Source organism: Nycticebus coucang, chromosome 6 (assembly GCF_027406575.1).
Source record: "Nycticebus coucang isolate mNycCou1 chromosome 6, mNycCou1.pri, whole genome shotgun sequence".
NCBI lineage: Eukaryota > Metazoa > Chordata > Mammalia > Primates > Lorisidae > Nycticebus > Nycticebus coucang.
The window spans coordinates 7,023,730-7,039,272 of NC_069785.1; the positions used below are offsets into that span (position 1 = coordinate 7,023,730).

The 15,543-nt window shown below is 39.3% G+C and overlaps 2 protein-coding genes across 4 annotated transcripts in view; both read left to right on the forward strand.

Moving 5' to 3' along the window:
• SOS2 (SOS Ras/Rho guanine nucleotide exchange factor 2) overlaps positions 1-5,255 on the forward strand; it is an 80,181-nt gene extending 74,926 nt beyond the window's left edge. The window contains exons 22-23 of the mRNA XM_053596079.1: positions 2,320-2,429; positions 3,544-5,255. Coding sequence (XP_053452054.1) covers positions 2,320-2,429; positions 3,544-4,053 — 620 coding nt within the window. The 3' untranslated portion in view covers positions 4,054-5,255. The remainder of the gene's footprint in view (positions 1-2,319; positions 2,430-3,543) is intronic.
• A 559-nt stretch (positions 5,256-5,814) lies between these two features.
• Positions 5,815-12,260, forward strand: VCPKMT (valosin containing protein lysine methyltransferase). 3 transcript variants are annotated; one of them, XM_053596087.1, is made up of 6 exons: positions 5,815-6,117; positions 6,214-6,324; positions 6,486-6,558; positions 7,343-7,462; positions 8,150-8,254; positions 11,108-12,260. In XM_053596087.1, exons 1-6 carry the CDS (start codon positions 5,852-5,854, stop codon positions 11,120-11,122), a joined length of 690 nt encoding a protein of 229 aa, XP_053452062.1. In that variant the 5' UTR covers positions 5,815-5,851; the 3' UTR covers positions 11,123-12,260. The 3 variants fall into 3 exon arrangements, 2 of the variants coding, with proteins under 2 accessions (XP_053452062.1, XP_053452063.1); XM_053596088.1 differs by lacking the exon at positions 11,108-12,260 and adding an exon at positions 9,479-10,890 and having other exon boundaries at positions 5,846-6,117; XR_008380861.1 differs by lacking the exon at positions 11,108-12,260 and having other exon boundaries at positions 5,846-6,117; positions 7,343-7,818; positions 8,150-8,246.
• Positions 12,261-15,543: the final 3,283 nt, after the last annotated feature.

The window sequence follows — 15,543 nt, forward strand, 5'->3', positions numbered from 1 at the left end:
GTTCATTATAGTAGCATCTTAACTTCTCATCTTCCCCACTTCAGTATGTTTTCAGTATAGCAGCCAGAATGATCCTTTCATAATGTAAGTTAGACCTGTGCTTCAAGCCCTCCAGTGGCTCACTGTGTCACGTGGAATAAATCCACAAGGCCTACCCAGTCTGTCAGTCTTCATCACTAACATTCTGTGCCCTCAGCGCTGCTCTGGCTACTCTGCCTCCTGAACACAGGAGGACACCTTGCTGCAGGACTTCTGCGTTCACCACTCCTGCTCACATACTTTTCACCAGTTTGACCTCTGGCCTGCTTCCTCACCTCTAGCAGGCTTCTGGGCAGTGTTACCTTTGTGAGGTCCTCTCTGATCACCCTAATTGCTTCCCTTCCACCTCTTTCTACTCGGGAGGCTGAAGCAAGAGAATCGCCTAAGCCCAAGAGCTGGAGGTTGCTGTGAGCTGAGCCGTCACGGCACTCTACCAAGGGCAACAAAATGAGACTCTGTCTCTAAAAAAAAAAAGAAAGAAAGAAAGAAAAGAAAATTGTATTCACACTTCAGCAAGGGTTATTCAGGATTTACTATGGAGAATTATAACGTGGCGACTAAGTGGTGACTTGAGAGTCAGATCCAGATTCAGAAATCCTCACAGCTGCCCATTATCATTCAGATGTCTTCTGCTTCCATGAGTGTGTTTGTCTTTTGCCATCTAAGACTGGCTTAACCCATAAGCAAACATTCTGACAGACGTAATTGGAAGTCTAGAACAAGGCTGCTTTTGGCTGTTGGTTCAGTGGCTCAATGATGTTATTAAAGACTAGGGTTCTTTTTGGCTCTTCATTGTTTGGTTCAGATTATTTGCTTTATCTAAGGCTGTTGTCCCTCAGGTCACAAGACTGCTTGCAAGAGCAGCAAAGGTTATGTGTGTCTTCGTTCAGTCACGTGGTAAAGAGAGGTGCAGAGTTGGAGAGAATGACTGAGTACTTTAACAAAAGAACAAGGAACTTCCTTTTTAGTAGCCACCAGAAAATCACCTTTCGAATTTCACTTGTCTGAATTAATTCAGATGCCTACAGTTATACCAATCTCCCTAGCTAAAGCAATGGGATTACTCTGATTGATTTGTGCTAATCAGGCCTCATCACTGGAGTCACGGGCTTAGGTCTGCTTTCCTTGAAGCAGAGGCTGCATGCATGAAAAAGATGTAGATAAAAAAACTAATCATGTACAAAAAGTAAGAAAGTGAGTCCCATGCCCACTTCTGAACTGGAACTGAGGGGCACTGGGCAGCATCAGCTGACTAAACCCAAAGGTGTTGATACGCCACCACCAAGAGGAGTTTCCCAAAGACAGGGCAAGGATGCTGGGCATATCTGCAAAAGGTAATGCTCTGCCTAACCTGCTTTTGGTCTCTGAGCTACAGGACCTCCATGTGACTGCAGAGTCACATGATCAAGACAGCAATTTTTTTTCTTTCCTTCTCTTTATGGAAGAAAGACAACAATTAGTTTGCCATCTTCACTTGGATTTCCCATAAGCAGTTCACTTACAATGTTTAAATTGATCAGCCTCTTTTCCAACTAGCTCCCATGTACCCAATCTTAGTATAATGACAAGAAGTAGTCACTGTCTTTATAAAAACTGTGTGTACATATACAGAGAGATATCATATGGAGGGGGGTTGGACCATAATTACAGATTTTTTTAAATCATAAGAAGAAAACAAAGGAATCGAAATGAAATAATCTATGTCTAGTTGACCCATTTAGGGGTAATATTCCCATGTTTTACTATTTTATAAGTTTCCTGTAATGTAGTTAATATAACATGTATGGTATTAATGAGAAACTTGTAAATAGAAAGAGTGAAATGATACACTTCCTTAAGGTCTCCCATATGGAAGTTTTATCACTTGTATAGTAACGTACCCAACTCTAGCTGCTTCAGAAATACAGTGTTCTCTGATTAGGTCTTTCTCTGCAAGTTACTACAGTATATTCAAATGTGTTTTGTTTTTATTTTCTTTTGTTTAAATTTTAAAAAGGCTTTTCGGGGAGAATTTCATTACTAATCTTAATTAAACACCTTCATTTAGGTATAGTACCTGTCAAATAGCAGGTGCTATGCCAGCTGCTACAGATACAGAAATAAACTGAGGCTGCCCTCAGAAAGCTTATCGTTTAATGCAGAAGACAGATAAAACAACAGTCAGCTAACAGACAATGCAGTGTGACAAAGGCCACAGCAGAAGTGATCACGAGTTGTGATGAGGTTTTGTTTTATAATTACACTGTGAATTGTGGTTAAACTAGTCTTTTCCTCCTCCAGAGTCTTTCTTCAGTTCCTGTGGTAATTTACATAAACTAAGTGAAGAGACACTGATTCCACCTCCACTTCCTCCTCGAAAAAAGTTTGATCATGATGCTTCAAATTCCAAGGTAGTCCCCAGGACTTAGGTTTGCTTCAACTTATTCAGAGTTGGAAATCTTCAAAATAGTGCTTAGTGTGGTAGAGTCTGTCACTTATACTTTGGGTATTCTTTAAGGTTTTCCAACATTTAGGTTATTATATTTGAAAATACTTTAAGTAGTTGTTTAATCCTCACAAAAACCTTTTCTAAAAAAGAGGCTAGGCGGATTGCCAGATAGTCAGAAGTACCTTTTCTTTCTGGAAAGAACTTTGGTAGTATTCAAAGCATTCTTCAAACTTTGAAACCCATGCTTCTGAAATTTCAGGATATATCAGAATCAAAGGAAAGGCGATTGTTGCCGCCCCCCACCCCCCTTCCCTGAGCTTCTGATTAGTAGGTCTAGGGTGGGGCTCAAGAATTTGGTTTTCAAATGGGTTCCCTCCTGGTGCTGGTTGTCCCTGTATCACACTTAACTACTGTGGGCCTCACTGGGGAAAACAGAAGTAGATGTCCAGTAGGCAGAAGCTGGACATTAAGGTCCTCTTGAGATCATGGCCTTTAATGTCTGTAGAGCTGTATATTATTTTCACTTACTTACCTATTGTTACAATTAAAATACATCATTTCTGAAACATATACATAAAGCATGATAACCTGACTTCAAGTTCTAACATTTCAATTAAAACATCTCATATATAGGCTCGGCGCCTGTGGCTCAAGCAGCTAAGGCACCAGCCATATACACCTGAGTGGGCAGGCTCGAATCAAAGCCCAAGCCTGCCAAACAACGACGGCTGCAACCAAAAAATAGCTGGGCGTTGTGGCAGGTGCCTGTAGTCCCAGTTACTTGGGAGGCGGAGGCAGGAGAATCACTTGAGCCCAGGAGTTGGAGGTTGCTGTGAGCTGTGATGCCACGGCACTCTACCCAGGGTGACAGCTTGAGGCTCTGTCCCAAAAAAAAAAAACCTCATGTATAAAAATATTAAACTGAGCCCTGAATTAAACTGGGAGTAACTTACTCATAAATCTGATAATTAACCAAATTAATCTATTTTGCACCTCTGGAAAAAAAATGTTATTACAAGTTTTTAAAGAGAATAGACATATAGTTTAATTGCTCTTTTTTTTTTTTTTTTTTTGAGGGAAATACGATATCTGATGATGACCCTCCTGCTATTCCACCGAGACAGCCGCCTCCTCCAAAGGTAAAACCCAGAGTTCCTGTTCCTGCTGGCGCATTTGATGGGCCCCTGCACAGTCCACCTCCACCACCGCCAAGAGACTCTCTTCCAGATACTCCTCCTCCAATTCCCTTGCGGCCTCCAGAACACTTTATAAACTGTCCATTTAATCTTCAGCCGCCTCCACTGGGACATCTTCACAGAGATCCAGACTGGTTCAGAGATGTTACTACATGTCCAAATTCACCAAGCACTCCTCCTAGCACACCCTCTCCACGGGTACCACGTCGATGCCACATGCTCAGCTCTAGTCATAACAATCTTGCTCATCCTCCAGCACCCCCTGTTCCACCAAGGCAGAGTTCAAGCCCTCACCTGCCAAAACTGCCACCAAAGACTTACAAACGGGAGCTTTCGCATCCCCCATTGTACAGACTACCTTTGCTAGAAAATGCAGAAACTCCTCAATGACCATAGCCATATGTAGTCATTGACACTGGAATGGTATTTGTAAAGTTTTTTTAATTTATTTGAAAAAAAAGGCATAGTATTTTAGTACTTTTTACAAATAATGCTTTTATAAAAATGCTACTGATCAAATAAGCTTTTAAGAATTGGAGAAATAAAAATACAAAAGTCCTTCACCATTATCCTCAGGTGATCAGTAGCATTGCCTTGTCTGGGATCCTCAGTGCTGCCAAAAGGCCAGTATAAAGAATTTATATTTGCACTGTAGACTCTGCTAAAATATGGTTTTAAAGTGACATTGATTGCACTGAGTGGGGATAGTGCTTTTGTGGAATTTTTCAAATTTGAGTAGTAGATGTCTTTTTTAAGGCAGTGAATTTACACACACAGAAAGGGTATGGTGTTACTGATTTTTAAACCTCTTTGGCCATCTTGTAGTTTTTACTTATAGTTTTTACATCTAGGAGAATTGTGAATAACACCAACTGTTCTTAAACTCTTTAATGCCATGTCTTAAATGCCAGTATTTGCTGCTGAAGACAAAAACGAAAAGTAGAATGAAAATAACAGAATGCACTGTTTTTATTATTTTGTCAAAATGTAAACAAAGACTACATAACCCAATTATGAAAGAAAAAAGGGCATATATCTCATTCAGATGTGCCTTTTGTTTTTGCAGACTATGGTGTCTTTAGCTAATGAATTGCCTATTGTTTTGGAAAACAAGTTAATATGTCATGTATGTACAGTTGTTTATATTGTATAAAGATACTGCTTATAACCTATGTAAATTTAAGTGACTTGAGGCCTATAATACAATCTGCTACTTTACTAATTCATAAGTTCAGAGGAAATTCTTACGGCATAAGAACCAGCTGCCTTGCCTTCAAAACCTAGTAACCTTCTCAATAAATCTCCTGTTAACTGAAATTTTTAAAAAAAATTTTTTAGATTGGTAATATTTAAACAGAAATACTTAAAGCTTTATTAAACTTTTTAATCAGAGAAGTGAGTAAAACTTTTATTTGCCATTCAGACGTCTTGGTTCAAAGTGATGAAAGCATGTTTTGCTGATAGTGTCGTAGCAGCAGTTGTAAAGTAGGCAAAAGCCACGTCGTTTATTTACTGGTCTGTGGCCTTTTACTGTGCTTTGTATCAGAGTTCTTAACAAGATTAATAAATCACCCCAGTCTTAATTTTTAAAATATGTGTTTTTATTATAAGGTACAAAGGAGAAGACTGTTGAATCCTGTAGATAGTTACGCATTATTTTAAATATTTTGCAGTTGAAATGACATAATCCCAAAGAGTTTAAGTGTGTAAACTTAGAGGGTAAGCGGCAGTTTCCCAGCAACCCTTTCTATGCACCCCTGCGGAAAAACCGGGAGCTTGCTGGGAAATTCCTCCGGAGGAGTGAAGACCTATTCTTAGATGCGATCTTAAGGGTTGCCTGGATTTAAGGCCAGTAACTACTGTGCGCTTCTGTCTCCAGCTAGGTAAAAACACTGTGGTTGGCTTTGTTTTTTAAAGAGCATATATGTTAGCTCCATCTGGTAAAGCGACTTAAACTACCTGTTGGCCGAGGCCTCCACGTGTGATTTAGGGCCGAGCCTCCGCCGAGCCTGCGGCTGCAGCGAAAGTCGGCGCTCGACCCCGCCCGGAGGGTGCCGCCTTCCCGGCTTTGTGAACTCGCGCACGCGCCGTAGCGCCAACTCCGCCAGGGGAGGGGTCGGCCCTCGGGGGGCGGGGCTGCGCGGAATGTGACGTCACTGTACGCGCCGCCTGCTATTGCTGGGCTGCGATGGCGGCTGCCTCGGACCCTCAGTCGGAGGACCAGCAGTGGAGCTTTGTGCGAGTTCTGGAGAAGCGGGATGGCACGGTACTACGACTGCAGCAGTACGGCTCCGGCGGCGTGGGGTGCGTCGTTTGGGACGCTGCCATTGTCCTTTCTAAATACCTGGAAACGCCCGGGTTTGCTGGAGACGGGGCCCACGCGCTGAGCCGGCGGTCGGTGCTGGAGCTGGGTTCGGGCACCGGGGCCGTGGGGCTCATGGCCGCCACCCTCGGGTAAGAGCCGGCAGGCTGGGGCTCAACTTTGTTGGGGAAACTCCGATTGCAGGCATCCCATGCTCTGCCTACACCTCAGGCGACGTTATTTTATAGGGCAGATGTTGTAGTCACCGATCTTGAGGAATTGCAAGACTTGCTGAAGATGAATATTAATATGAACAAGCATCTTGTCGCCGGTTCTGTTGAAGCCAAGGTACTGAAATGGTCTGTATAGCTTTTCAGCTTGTTAAGATGTCGATTTATAGTTTGCTTTAAATTGCGTTTAATTAAAAACACGGAAAGGGACTTTTCAGTTCTTATTTATAAAACAAGAGTATTTTAAGTTATTAAAGCAACAGTTAAAATATTTGTTTGACATTTTTAAGGGGGGAAGAAATAGAAGACTTTCCTTCTCCACCAGACTACATACTGATGGCCGACTGCATATACTATGAGGAGGTGAGTATTTAGCGAAATCTCTTCTTCAAAAGACGGGAACCGTATTTCATGGGTTCTAAAGCATACATTTCTTCACCTCTGAATTCGAGATGTTTGTCTTACAGACGATAATGCAATAAAGAGAAGGTAAAAGTCACCAGGGACTACGTATAAACACATGGCTAACATACAGGCCTGTGAAAGCATGTTGAAAAAGGTGTTATATGCATTTTGCTAGAAGATTCTGTAAAAATGTTTACGGATTCCATTTAGATCTGTTTGGAAAAGCTAAGAACATCTTTTTTTTTCTTAGCTGTTTGCCATTAACGTGTTGACCATGTGTTGAGAGTTAAATTGCACTGTAAAGAATTCATTGATGACAAGATTTATTAGACTCAGAATGATATTTCTTTATTAGTTTGTTTAGTATTATGGGCATCATTCATTTTTTAATAATGAGCCCATGTTAAAGTTAGGGTCAGGGTAAATTGTTGCTTGTTTAAATCTCATGTTAAACTAGGTTAAGTAAAACTATAGTTTTAAGGGTAAAGTCTATATCTTTTGATTTCCCATGGAACTTGAAGTCACTTGAATTCTTTTGGAAACTGAAATCAATATAATGATTGATTAGTAAGAGGAATTTACCAATCAATAGTTATAGAGCTTTAATGATGTGGGGTTTGTTAGATTGATTCAGAGATGGATAAATTGTAGGGAGATATAATTATCTCTCCATCTTCTCAACCCCCTTTTAAGGAAGAAAAATTTTAAACTCATAAACAAAAAATATGTTCTTTTTGAATAGTCTTTGCAGCCGTTGCTGAAAACCCTAAAAGATCTTAGTGGATCTGAGACTTGTATTATATGTTGTTACGAACAACGAACAATGGGAAAAAATCCAGAAATTGAGAAAAAATATTTTGAGGTAAGTACTCTATTATGTTTATGGTGATTGCCTTTCAGGGAGGCATTATGTGACTCTGTCCAAATGCGTTATGGGAATTTGGGATGGGGAAATATAATTCTGCTTGTGTGAACTTGGGGAGAGGCTCTTTTGCAGCCCACCATTCTATTTTCGTTTTTAAATTTTTTTCATTTTGAAAATGTTAGAAGTTGCACAAGCAGTACTTACGAGTCTTAGTATCTTTCATCCTTGTAGTGTTATCTAAACTCTTTTTATGGACAAAATTCCATCATATGAGTGCTTCCTCTTGAGAGTAAATCTGTGTGGCCTATGGTTTTGTCTGGTGAAAGAACTACTTTGGTTTAATGAGAAAGCAGGTCAGTGCCTCAGATATATATGCTAAAATGTTTTTTATTTTTATATTTTTCTTGAATATGAAGAATGTGAACTTTTGAAACTACATATAATGAAAATTTTGTATTGTTAAACAGTTTCGATTGGGATAAAATATAAAAAACACACATACATCAATTGTTCCCCTTAATTTTTCATGTATATACACCCAAGTAACTACTACCAAGCATGAAGATCTCCTCACAGCCAATACTTCTTCACATGTAAACACCATCTGATTTTTATTTTTTGATTTTTATCAACACAGGTCATTTCTTATTATTGTATTAAAGTCTACCTCTTTTACATTTATAGCTTCTTCAACTAGACTTTGACTTTGAAAAAATTCCTTTGGAAAAACATGATGAAGAGTATCGAAGTGAAGATATTCATATTATATACATCAGAAAGAAAAAATCGGTAAATACACTCTCAGTTCTTTGTCCTCTAAGGTTTCATCAACTGAACACTAGGCTTGTAAGGTGTAGACCTTGATTCTGATGTGGAGAAGCATCTGTGAGGATTCAGTGTTCACTGGATTTATTTATTAAGATGACTTAACCTATCTTGCCTTGGATTCTTGCTCTAAATAAGGGAGGCTGCTTTTTAAACACCCCTTCCAGTATTAATATATATAGCTTTTTTTTTTTATAGCTTTTTAATTGGCATTACCTCAGGCAAGTGGCTTAGGTATTTGTATGTTTCTTTTATCTCTGAGATGTTAAAGTGCCAGTTCTAAACTTTGTGAACTTTTTCCAGTCATCCAAATTTTTTAAACAAAGTAAAATATAACCAAGTATATCTGTCCATAAAAGAGAAAATGCACCTAATTAAATAGAATTTATGTATGTTCTCCCTTTTTGTGTGCTTCCTTTACCTAATATAACAATTAACATTTTATGTAAGTTGCCTCCTTGGACACTTAGAATTTGAGCCTGTAAAAAGAAGGAAAGAATTTTCATCTCATGCATTTTTGTATCCCCAGCACCTTTTGTGTATGTGGCAAATACATGGCATAGTGAATTTTATGAATTAAGTATGTTAAATTTAATAAGCTCCCACTTGTTACTGTTATCTTTGCTTTGAATTTGTTCATGGTGAAGTTTTATGATTATGTGAATTCTAGCAAATATAACTTTTTAGGGAACAAAATATTATGACTAAGTCTAAGGAAAAGGGGAGGGCAGTGGGATTGGTAGTTCAGATCAGCTGGTGTGGTATGGTGCTGGAGAGAAAGAAAAACATATGTTTTGTGCTTTAAGGTATCTAATTTTAGCCGAAGCTGTTATGCAATTTTAAAGGTAGAATTTTTTTGAGACATACACTTTTAGTTTCTTGAATATAAAAACTTTTTTTTTTGCTAAGAAAAAACTTTTTTTTTTGCTATTACTTTAAAAATATTCACATATCATAAAGTTTATCCTTCTAAAATGTGCAAGTTGGGTGTGTTTTAGTATATTTAGATAGTTTTGCATATCATCAGTGTTTTCTGAATTTTAAACATTTTCATCATCCCTAAAAGATACCCCGTGCCCATTAGCAGTCAGTCCCTAGTCCCTCCTCCTGCCTTTCCCTCCCCACTGCACTGTCCTCATCCTCTGGCAACCACTAATCTCTGTCTGTATGGCTTTGGCTACTCTGCAGGTGTCATGTATGTAGAGTCACACACTGCGTGGCCTCTCATGTCTGGCTTCTTTTACTCAGTGCGGTGTTCTCCAGCCTTGTCCATGTCATGCACATGAGCACTTCACTACCATGGCTGAGTGATACTCCTTTATACAAATACACCACAGCTTCTGTACTCATCCATTAGTTGATGGCATTTCAGTTTCACTTTATGGCTATAATAAATAATGCTGCTGTTCATATAGAAGATTTTGTGTAAACATTTGTTTTTTAATCACTTGTATATATATCTGGAGTAAAATTGCTAGGTTATATGGGAACTCTAACTTTTTGAGGAATTGTCAAACTATTCTGAAGGTATTATACCATTTTACATTCCTACCAGCAGTGTATGACAGTTCCAACTTCTCCCTATGTTTACTAATACTTGTTATGTTTGATTTTTTCATTATGGTCATCTCAGTGGGTCTGAGATAGTATCTCATTGTAGTTTTTTCATTTTCATTTCCCTAATGACTAATGATGTTAGGTGTACCTTTTCATTTATTTGGAGAAATACGTAGTACTTGGCCCATTTTCAAATTGAGTTATTTGGATTTTTTACTTTTTTTTTTTTTTTTTCTTTTGAGTCAGTCTTACTCTGTCACTCTGGGGTTGAGCTGTGGTGTCCTAGCTCACAGGAGCCTCAAACTCTTGGACTCAAGTGATCCTCTTGCCTCAGCTTCTCAAGTAGCTGGGACTGCAGGCACCTTGCCACCATGCCCAGCTAGTTTTTGTATTATTAATAGAGATGGGATCTTACTCTTGCCTCATTCTTGCTTAGGCTGGTCTCTAACTCCTGAGCTCATGCAATCCACCTACCTTAGCCTCTCAGAGTTCTGGGATTACTTTTGAGTTCTAAGAGTTCTTTATATATTCACAATATTAGACACCAGATACATGATTTGCAAATACTTTCTTCCATCTGTGGTTGTCTTTTTCTTTCTTTCTTTTTTTTTCGATAGTGTGTCTTTTGAAGCATGAATTTTTTTTTTTTTACTTCCTTTTTCTTTTTTTTTTGGAGACAGTTTCACTACATCGCCCTTGGTCAAGTGCCCTGGTGTCACAGCTCACAGCAACCTCAAACTCTTGGGCTTAAGCGATTCTCTTGCCTCAGCCTCCCAAGTAGCTGGGACTACAGGCGCCCGCCACAATGCCTGGCTATTTTTTGGTTATAGTTGTCATTGTTGTTTGACAGGCCCGGGCTGGATTTGAACCCGTCAGCTCTGGTGTATGTGTCTGGCGCCCTAGCTGGAGAGCACAGGCACCAAACCCGAAGCACAAATTTTTTAATTAATATCCAGTACATCTGTTTTTTTTCCTTTGGTGTCAGCTAAAAAGCATCTCTAGGGTGGCGCCTGTGGCTCAAGGAGTAGGGCACTGGTCCCATATGCCGGAGGTGGCGGGTTCAAACCCAGCCCCGACCAAAAACCACAAAAAAAAAAAAAAAAAAAAAGAAAACAAAAAGCATCTCTAAACATTTATGCATTGTTCTCTTTAATTGCATTTTGGCTGCTACTAGGCACATTGCCTAGTATTTAGTACCCAGTAAATAGTTAATTAGGAATAAAAAATTAATCTTGTAAGTTTCCATTCTTTTTTTTATAGAAATTTCCTTCATGAAACCTTTAATCATCTTCCCCAAGCCTCTAACAACCTGGGTAAAGTAAAGATGTGAATGGAGCGTGTGAGTACAGCATGGGAAGATTGTGTTCACAGATTTTCCCCGCATGTCCTTAGAGATTCCATATATAGATGACAACTACCGTGGGCTGCCTGCAACACAGAAAAATGCCTGTCTGCTTGTCTGCAATGGGCCTGAAATCAGCTTAGGTTACTTAGCTCAGCATCATGTTCTGCTTAAAAGAAATATTGAGAATCAGTTACTTAACAAAAATTTGTGTTGAGGTTAAGCTAAACTCTGCCAAAATTAAACAGCAAAGCAGAATGGTTGACTTGACATGTTTTCAGTAAACTATAGAGTTAAATTTCTAGAAAGGGATATTTATTATTGCATAATGTTTTCAGTTCAAATCAGTAAATCTCAGTTCGTCTTCTAAATCAATAAATCTGAAAGGTTTTCATACTGCACATAATGGTGCAACAATGTTTATCATGAATCTTCCACTTCAGTTTTTTAAAACTTATTTTAAAGCTGGAAGTTCAATAAAACTATCTTTAATCCTTAAATGTTCTTTTACTTTAAAAGAAAAGCTGGAAATAGTCTTATACTTAATTGGCCAAGTTGTTTTCCTCCATCATATGTAGCTATGTGATTTAAATAGTAAATCACTATTATCCTGTAGTGAATTGCTAAGAAAAATCAGGAGACTGGAGAAACAAAAAGTATCTTTATAAAATTTTTCATCTGAGAATGAGAATAGAAAGCCCGATATTCAGTTTTAGGTGTTTGTGAGCCTCATGCCCTTTCCTTTGTGTCTATCTTCTAGGAAAATCTTGCTTAAAACCACAGTGTATGAACTTGTTCACAAGAAACAGTGAAAGGTTTTTTAAATAGCAACAAATATAATTCTGTATACGTTTATCAAATCAGTTTTTATTCTGGGTCGTTTTTATTTTATGTCATCATGGTAATTACTTATTCACACTGTGAATAAGTGTCCGGACTTTAGTCATAACAGTTGCAAAGGGAAGTAAGTAACCAGGTGGAATTCTGATATTTATGGACATTAGTGCTAGATGGCACATTTTGTGTGTTAAAATAAACATTGTTTTTGAGACCCTGTGACTTTGTGAATGTTTCATAAATAGCTTTGAAGAAAATGAACATCTAAAGTAGGTGACTGCTTTCCAGAAAGAGCAAAAACAGCCCTATTTAGAGACATAAGGTGCAAAGTCAGGGGAATAGTTCTTTGCTTTCAGGCTTACTTCAGGTTTGCTGAGTATTTTGATCTCATTCAAAATACTTAGTTCTACTGCCCTTAGCATTTTGTTAGCAGTTCACCAAGGAGTTAATATAACCTAAATATATGGTGCTTTGTTAGTTAGTAGGTAGTGGGACCAGTGACCACTTTTCCAGCTTGTTCAGAAATGATAGAACTCGTAAAAATAAATTTGACATTGACTATAGGAGTCTACCCTGATTCCTCAGATGCTTTTCCACTCTCCTACAGTTTTTATGCCCCCCCCACTCTATTTCTAGGGGTCTTTGGCCTGAAGTGCCCCTTCACTTTATGAAAGGCCAGCTCCTTTACCCCGGACAGGTGAAATGTAATGCTCCAGAATTTCCTGGAAGAGTCAGGCTTTTGCCAAAATCACCCTTGTTTGACTTCCCTTCCGTATCTTGCTATTTCCACTCCCTGTCACCTCCTCAGTAAACCACTCGCCTACATTCATCTCTCTCTGCTTGGTGGGAGCTGACTGAAGATAACGGTCAAGTGGGACATGTTTTCTGTTCTGGAATAAGGTCAAAGCTCAGGTCAAAAGGTGCCAAGTCCCACATTCTAAGAGTAGAGAACTGCAGGGGTGCCAGTTCAGAAAGCATGCTCTGTCACTAACCACCATTCCACAGACAGCCTGGGGACCCCGGAAGAGTGCTTTTGGAGGAATGCAGTGTGGGAGGATGTAATTTAGTCCTTTGGGCCCTCCCTATGGGGCGAGGTGACAGAGTGCATCTGTACTGTGAGACCACAGGAGGAGGCCTGAAAAAGCAACGCAGGATTCAAGACACTTGCAAGAATGGGAGACCAGCATTTTTCCTTCTGGTTGGATTTATAGATTAGCCGATTTGTTGTCTTATTCCAGATAGAACTGGAGGGATTTTGTGGGGATTGTGAGGCAGAAAGGTATTGAAGGTCTACTGTGCTGCCTTGAGAACTGATAACATAGTTGGGGCTAGAAAAGTACAGCCGCATGGGTCGGGGGGAGTGGTATAAAGCAGGTACAATAGATGGAGTGATGCCACTGGCTGGGGATCAGCCAAAATGGAGTGAGCTCAAAACCCAGAGGACTTCTGATGCCTGGGGAAACTGCTCAGGAATGAGCCCTGCTCCTCTGGGTGGGTGGGTGAGTGTGGGTTGCCACTGCACAGTTATCAAAACACAGAGCCAATTAGGGAAGGGCTTGCTACCTCACAGCAAGGCAGTGTTCCTCAAACTAGGCTATACATGTGATCACCTGGAAAGTTGAAAGCAAATGAAACTCATACTCGGACCCCATTCTAGTCCAATTTAATCAGAAGCATGGAATTTTAATGTAAGCCTAAACTGAGAACCATTGCAACTGGAAACTTGTAGCGACGACTTCCCAAGGGGAAGAGAGCAGAGAGGAAAATATAGAAAAGCAAACCCTCTGTGATTAGAATGAGCTTATAGTGCACAGGGAGGAAAGCCCTCATAAAGATTCCACCTTGGATTCAACGTGTTTTGAATTAACTGGGACTGAGCTTTAAAAACTGAAATAAACTAATCAATTATCTGAAGATGTAGAGAAGCCGGCCACGGAGCTAAAGGTGATGCTATTGAAGAGGAAAGGGAGATTAAACAGGAAATTATTGCAGGTTTAACTTCCAGTGACTTGCCTCTCCGCTGTATACTAAGTTATAACTTCAAAAGTCTTTGAGGTGGCACAGCTGTGCCTCAAAATCTGCCGCAGTTCATGACCAAGGACCCATGGATCATATGCTGGGTGAATTTGGGAATGAAGTTGGGTTATTTTTAATTATTTTAGGAAGCATTAATCCAGAATTTTGGTGGAATTTTTTTTTGCATGCATGCCTTTTTACAGTTTTTCTTGCCCTTTGAAATTTCCTTGTTGTATGGTACCAAATATGATATTAACTCAGTTTTAGATGTTATGTTTGAATTTTAAAAAGTTTGGGCTGTAGCGATAGACTGTCGTTCTCAAGGTCCCCTGTAGATGGCATTACTTGACTTTAAACATTTTATAGAAGTTGTAGAAATAGAATCTTCTGATAGATTTTAATTTTTCAAACCAGTGTTTCTTCCTCACTAGGGTAAGCAGCAGTTTTTACAGCAGCAGTCTGAAGCTCTGTCTTAGGCTCTCCCACATTCCCTGTAAGTTTGGGCCAGGTATTGGACTTCGGGTTTTTATTTTTCCTCAGGAAACATCAAGGTTTGAGAGTTTGGGGTCATTGAAAATAAACTTGTGTATATTCTGTTTTCATTCCATAGAAACTTGGGGTCTGATACAAATACAGGGGAGAAAGTTATAATAAAATATTACTGAAAATGAAGCAATGGGAAAGCAAGGTTTTTACTTTCCAAATGTTGAGTAAGAAAGCTAATTCTCAAACCATTTTCACTAATTTAAACTGTTAGACATTCAGGCTGGTGTGGTGGCTCACACCTGTAATCTCAGCACTCTGGGAGTCTGAGGCAGGTAGATTGCTTGAGCTCAGGAGTTCCAGACCTGTCTAAGCAAGGGTGAGACCCTGTCTCTACTGAAAAACTGGCTGGGCATCACGGTGGGCACCTGTTATCCTAGCTACTTGAGAGGCTAAGGCAAGAGGATTGCTTGAGCCCAAGAGTATGAGGTTGCTGTGAGCTATAATGCCACACCACTCTACCCAGGGCAAGAGTGAGAATCTGTCTCAAAAAAAAAAAAAAAGAAAAAACTGTTAGATATTCAGGTTCATTTAAGACATTATCTTAAGTTCTTATGTGTTCAGGGAGTTAAGCACATATCTAAAGAGCCCCCCCCCCAATCAATTTGTGAGATACAGTCTAAATAATTGATTATTAATAACAAGATACTATAGTTTGTAAATAATAGACTTAAAAATATATTAGAGCAAATTATCTCTATGATACTCTTTCTCACCTGCTTTCTGAAAACAGAGTGTCAGAACGTAGGCCCTCTGTGTTTCAGTCCCAGCTCTGCCGTTTACTAGCTGTGTGACTTAAACTCTCTAGGTGCCTCAGTTTTGTCATGTATAAGCTAAGGACCATAATGGTCTCTACCTCATAAATTGCCATGGGGATTAAGGTAGTTTAGCAAGTGCAGTGCACTTAGGTGCCTAGCACATAGTAAGGCATAATAAATGTGATTATAATAGGGATAGA

Coding starts and splice junctions, on each gene's coding strand:
- VCPKMT (XM_053596087.1), top strand. CDS start 5,852: ATGGCGGCTGCCTCGGACCCTCAGTCGGAGGACCAGCAGTGGAGCTTT. Junction 6,559..7,342: donor ACTGCATATACTATGAGGAG/GTGAGTATTTAG, acceptor CTTTTTGAATAG/TCTTTGCAGCCGTTGCTGAA. Junction 7,463..8,149: donor TTGAGAAAAAATATTTTGAG/GTAAGTACTCTA, acceptor TTACATTTATAG/CTTCTTCAACTAGACTTTGA.